Below are 6,000 nucleotides of genomic sequence, written 5' to 3'. Positions count from 1 at the left end.
GCACCTCCGGCCAGAACCTGCACCCCTGTCCCAGCCCTGATTCCCCTCTTGCCCTCCAAACCCCTTGGTCCCAGCCCAGAGCACCCTCCTACACCCCAAACTCCTCATCCCCAGCTCCACCCCAGAGCCCACACCCCCTCCTGCACCCCAAGCCCAACTTTGTGAGCATTCATAGTCTGCCATACAATTTCTAGTCCCTGATGTGGCCCTCGGGCCAAAAAGTTTGCCCATCCCTGGACTAGATGATCACAGTAGTCCCTTCTGACTTTGGAGTCTGTGAAGGCTGCATTCTGCAGTGGCTCCCCTTGGCCTTCCACCATGTTTGCAGCCCTTCCTGACCCAGGCAGCCCAAACCCTGCAGAGGTGTAGCCCCCTCTGAGCAGTGAATCAGGGCTTGGGGGGAGCATGCTGCAGAGTTACTGGTTCCCTTTCTGCTCTACCTCCCACTCCAGCTTTAGGTCCCCTGACCTGTGCAGAAATGTAGGGCAGCCCCTAAATGCAGGGAGGGAAGATGTTCATAGTAGGCATAAAACCAAGCGGGGCTTCAGGGTGTGCAGGGAAAACTCTGAATCTAAGGGGAAAATCCCCATACAATTGGCTCTCTGCCTTATTTCCCTGCCTTTTGGGGAATGACAGCCGATCAGAGCTGCTGCACATGCTTAGGGACCAGCTTGTCCATTAGCATGAGAAACAGGCATTGCTCTTGCCAACACAGGCTGGAGCTTTCCTGGAATGATGCAGCCTTGAGAACAAACAGCCTGTCCTGGCAGAGGGGGAAGAAGTAGCCCTCCTCTCCCAGGGTTATGTTGCAGCCCCACATAACCACCTCTTTCCGGGAGGATGGGAAAAGCCCTCCAGGGCTGCTGCCACTCCCTCAACCACAAATCCTGTAAAGAAGTGTATTTGGGAACAGGATTGATTAGGATGAGGGACAGCGTATGGGGTCAGAATTGATGGAGAGGTAGGACTGACTGGGGACACATGCTGAGCTGGGGAGTTGTGTGGGGGTGAAGGACTGATCAGCAGGTTGTGGAATTAACTGGTGAGTCTGGGTGTGTCAGAGAGCAGAATTAGTTGTACAAAGAGCTACAGAATTAATTTTATTGTGGGATGTGTGCATTATGGAATAAATTGTGGGAAGTGTGCGTTTGTTCAGGGGGAAGCAGAATTAATTGTTACTCTGATTAAACCAATTCTAGTTTATGCACCTTTAAATTTACTGTCTTTTTATCAGAAGATGCTGGTAAATAAGGATTTAGGTGTCTAACTTTAGGCACCCAAGTTTGAAAATTTGGCTTATGTGAATTGCCTGTTCGTTCTTATGCTGTATTCCCTGGAATTCATTTTCTATCATTTTTGTGTAGACCCGAGGGTTTGTGCCATACAGACCAATTATTATTTTATAATCTTTGTTTAAGGTGAAGGAAGAAAAGCTCAGATGTCCTGTGGTTTGCAAATGCCATGCACTCTCACTGGGTTTATCACTCAAAAAGAAAGCACACAGAACAAGAAAATTGAACCCAGAGGTGCTGTATGACTTACATCTTTATTAACAAAATTAAAAGATAATCCCAAATTAACATTATCTTTATCCATGGGCCAAAACCAGAACCATTTATCTGATCCTACCAAACTTAGAGCACATATAAAATGGGATGTGGATCCAAACATCTGCAATTTTTATTCTGCAAAATCAGAATCTGTCTACTGAGATTTTGAATCTGTCTTGTAGTTATTTTGATTTGATTGCAAGACTTGATATATTTGATCTGATTGCATTGCAAAGGTTACAAATTCATACGTTTAGATGCAGGGTTTTGGTTCTGGCCCATTGTTTTGCATAGACTGAAAAGTCAAACATGGGGAATAAAAAGCATTCTATTTTTTTTCCTAAGAACTAATAAAGCTATAGGGTGAAATCCTGGCCCCATTAAAGGCAACAGCAATTTTGCCATTAACTTCAGCTGGGCGAGGTTTTCACCCCCAGTCTCTACAAGAAGATTGAAACAAAAAGTACAGGTAGGTTTTTCACAGCACCAGACTCTTAAAAGGAGCAGACACAAATTATCTCCCAACAATATAGAATTCTGCTTGTGGTTCCCAATATAGCCATGCTTTTATGGCGACTTTTTCTGTTGTGGTTGCTGAGGGAGACAGCAAGAGGTAGCAAAGACTGACCCGTTTTACAAGACAGAGGACACTGATGTGGCCAAAGGGGAACTGCCCTCCCTACCTGAAACTAACCAGATTTCTCAGTCATTTGTGTTAAAACAATAGCCAGTCTCCTTTCCCTGTCGTTGTGCATGCACAGCAACTGAGAAAGATCTAGATAATATACTGAGAAATGCCTGAATGTCAATCACGATACAGTAATTAACCAGACTGCATATTGTACAAGTGCTTACCCCAAATCCATGTCAGGTGAAGAGAAAATCCCAGTCTGGCATTTTTGCCTGTTACACTCACAGATGAAAAATATTAGCTAAATCAGCATTTAGAGTCTGGCAGACAGAGAACTCCTACAGTCTGTTAATTCACCTGAACTTGAAATGGATTTCTAGTGTCCATCTAGCACAGCCTTTGAGTTGTGAGATGAGCCATAACTGGATGATTGTATCCACCTGATACAAAGCCCATCTCCAGTATCTGAACTCAGAAGAACATAAAATGGATCCTCTAATGGAATGTACCAAAAAATATGAATCTCACCCATTATGCCGCTGCAGCCAGGTTTGGGAATAGTTAAAAGTGGTAAGCAGTAGAGGTATCTAAAAAAAAATTAAGGAAAATGCAGCAGGAAACATGCTCACCTTTCCCCTTCCAAAGCACCATCATTGCACTCATGGAGAGGGATGGTGGAAACCACAAATAATATTTTGTCCATCTGGGGAAGATAGACTATGTCAGCAAGAATACCTACAAGAAATCTATAGGTGAGTGAAATATTATTCCTTTCTTCCTCCTCAGTTTGCATCAGCAGCATAGTCCAGGGTAGTTTTTGTGCCTATGCTGATAAATTTTCATGGAAACTTTGCAAGGATAAAATTTTCTCTCTGTATATCTGGGAGCAGATTTATTGCTTAGGAAAGCCATCGCATTGTCAGCCCTGAGGACCTAAATCCCTCTACTTATCTATAGAACAGGGATAGCATAAGTAGCAGTGCAATCTTTCCCAACCCTCACCCACATGCCTCATTCTTGACTAGGGGGTGACCACCGCATTGCTAAAGTCATTCAGTATCTTCACCACTTCAGCCTTGCCTGCTCTGATAAGACTGTCAGAAGAGCGGAAATGGTTATTGTGATGTGGTGTTCCACTAGGAACTCAGCTGAGTCATTCTAACTCATTTCAAGTAGACTACCATAAAGCAGCCATTAGACAGAAACAACTACTAGAGCAAGAAGTCCCCCTGCATGGAGTCAACTCCGGGATCGGGGTCTTAGGCCCAGTTCCAAAGAGATTTAGATGCTCAACTTCCATTAAAATAAATGGAAGTTAGGGGTCTAAAACCCTTTGTTACTATTATGTTGGATTGGATTTGATCTCAGAGCCTAGAGGTGAAAGGCCCCACATTCTATTACCACTCTCCAGAGTTAAACATTCCTTCTAAAAAGCTATAGAGATTTTTCTATGTGAAATAATTACCTGCTAAAGGAACAGATCTTTGGTAAAAGATTAACGTTTGAGCTCAATAAATCCAGCCATTTCACAGGTTTCTGCTGTTGCTTCCCTACATATATAGCCAATTATGTCCTATTAAATATTTTAACGAGTGTAAAAGCTGTCCACTTTTATATCTTGTCCCATATAATTGAAATATCTACTCCGCCTATTTTATGAGGCAGGAATTCATTCCAATGGATAGAAAATACCAGTGGATTTCCACTGGATGGGACTGGATATTAAAAACACCCTGGACCCCAAGAATTGGATAGATCAAATCTGGCACAGAAGCATGAGACCAACAGCCACTTGCAATAACACAAAACTGATTGGCTATTGCTATATCCCAAGGCACTCCTGAAATTGGAGTGTATAAAGATATTTTCATATGCACAATTGCAACACCAGACTGATGCCATATGTTTAGTTTCTAAACATGCAGACATATCAGGGGGTGACTGAATTTACAAGGTGGTTTTGGAGTTGGTAACATCAGTCATGACGCTCAGTAAAGAAGCAACCCTTTTTTTGCAGACACGCCTGTTAAGAATCCAGGGGTCTTTACTCTGTGTTTATCTAGTGCTTATTCATGAAATATTCTCATTGACTTCACTGAGAGTTGTTCCTGGGTGTGCACTGGTTGTGGGGATATGGCCCCCCAAATAACCCCTGGACTGACACTAGCTAGGATAAAAAATAAGGTTCATCAACCCAAATGATTCAGGGAGCAAGATTATCAACAGGGGAGGAAGACCTACCCCTCCCCCGCCCAGCAGTCCAGCTTTTTCAAGTCTAACGTTTTCCTCCAAGGTCTCTAGATTGAAGCAAAGGTAACTGACCAGATGAAGCACTGGCCCATGGCAGTACGGCAATTGCCATTGTTTTTTCTATTTGGGGAGAGTGGGAGAAAGGATTCCTCGCTGCCCGAGGAAATGAGCAGTAACCAATTCAGGAACTGGTCCCCAAAGGCTTTCTCAATGCTCTCCTGAAAATAGAAACTTATGCCCCATTCCCCCAATGGTGTTAATTGGTGAGCTCAAACAGTAGCAGTGTGACTAGGTCACCTGCATTGTGTCTGCATATATTAAGTCAGCTTCCCTTCCCTGTGGGACTATGGCCATTCCTGTAAGCACAAATTGTAAAGGCTTTTTAAGAGATTAATGTAACCCTAATTCCTTGCAAAGGTCAAATACAAACCAGGTGAGGCCCCTTCACAAGGAGGCTGCTGTTTTTTCAATATAGCTTTCTGGCTGTCATGCTTGAGATTGCTGTCTTGGTGAGCAGGAGGGCAGCAGCAACTTTGCCAAAGTTATGGGGGGGGTATTTTAAGTGTGAAATTAAGGTTGGTTGGTTGGTTTTCCTAATCCTTGGGGCTTCAGTACAACATCAGCAGGCTGGATGCTACTGTGGTGCAGCTGGGGTGGTGCTCAGAGATCTCCTGAGGCTTGTAATCCTGCCCGTCCTATGAGAATCTTTTCCAGGAGCGCCTAAAGGGAGATAGCATGAGAAAGATGGGGTTAGAGCTCTGAAGTCCCACACACCTCCCTGTTACAGCGACAGCATTGGGTTAAAGAATTCCCAGCACCATGTGCAATAGGGGTGGTCCCTGAGCATCATGCAGCCTTGAGGGGCTCCTTCCAAATCCCCAAGGTACAAAGACCTGAACTACAGTAGTTAGGTGCACCTGGGCAGCAATGCTCAGGGGTGGTTTCAGTGGCCTGTGCCAGGCTTTCACTGGAGGGACAGCAGGAGAGATTGGAAGGACTGGGAGGGTGTAGGGAGAGCATGGAGTGGGAGTTGCATAGCTGTTTGAAGTTGCTGAGGAGGAGGGGAGGAAGGAAAGGGGAAGTCAGAAAGTAAATGGAGGATTGCGAGGAGGTGGGTTGAAGGCAACTCATAAAGGGCTCGATCTCTGCTTCAGTGAAGTCAATGGCAACACACTCAGTGACTGCAGTGGGTAGCGAATCAGGCCCAGAGTCCACATAAATATCTGAACCTTCCAATGGTTACATGAATGTGTGCTCAGAAAGGTCAGAGATTATGGGCTGGATGCAGGAGTCCCTGGGTGAAGTTTTTCAGCTGGCGTTATGCAGGAGGTCAAAGCCGATGATCAGGGAGCTCCCATGACCTGTACCTGGCTCTCTGCTTCAGGGAAAGCTGGGATGGCTGTTACGCTTGGTCCCGGGAAAGGAGTGGCTCAGCGGTTTGCCAGTGGGCTGAACTCTCACACCACCAGTCCGACTGAAGGGAGGAGGCGAACGGTGGGAGAAGGGCAGGGAGGAAACAAAATACAAATTTCCCTCCTGCTTCTGGCTGGGTCCTGGCAGCACTGATTG

At 45.2% G+C, this 6,000-nt stretch overlaps 1 protein-coding gene across 2 annotated transcripts in view; it reads right to left on the bottom strand.

The window, feature by feature from the left end:
- Positions 1-1,527: 1,527 nt before the first annotated feature.
- Positions 1,528-6,000, bottom strand: part of LOC119858792 (high mobility group protein HMGI-C-like) — a 43,512-nt gene continuing 39,039 nt past the window's right edge. For both annotated transcript variants that reach the window (XM_038410210.2, XM_043518499.1), the window contains exon 6: positions 1,528-5,151. In XM_038410210.2, coding sequence (XP_038266138.1) covers positions 5,066-5,151 — 86 coding nt within the window. In that variant the 3' untranslated portion in view covers positions 1,528-5,065. The remainder of the gene's footprint in view (positions 5,152-6,000) is intronic.

The sequence above is a fragment of the Dermochelys coriacea genome, chromosome 7 (genome assembly GCF_009764565.3).
Source record: "Dermochelys coriacea isolate rDerCor1 chromosome 7, rDerCor1.pri.v4, whole genome shotgun sequence".
NCBI lineage: Eukaryota > Metazoa > Chordata > Testudines > Dermochelyidae > Dermochelys > Dermochelys coriacea.
This window is presented reverse-complemented; position numbering and strand designations above follow the sequence as displayed.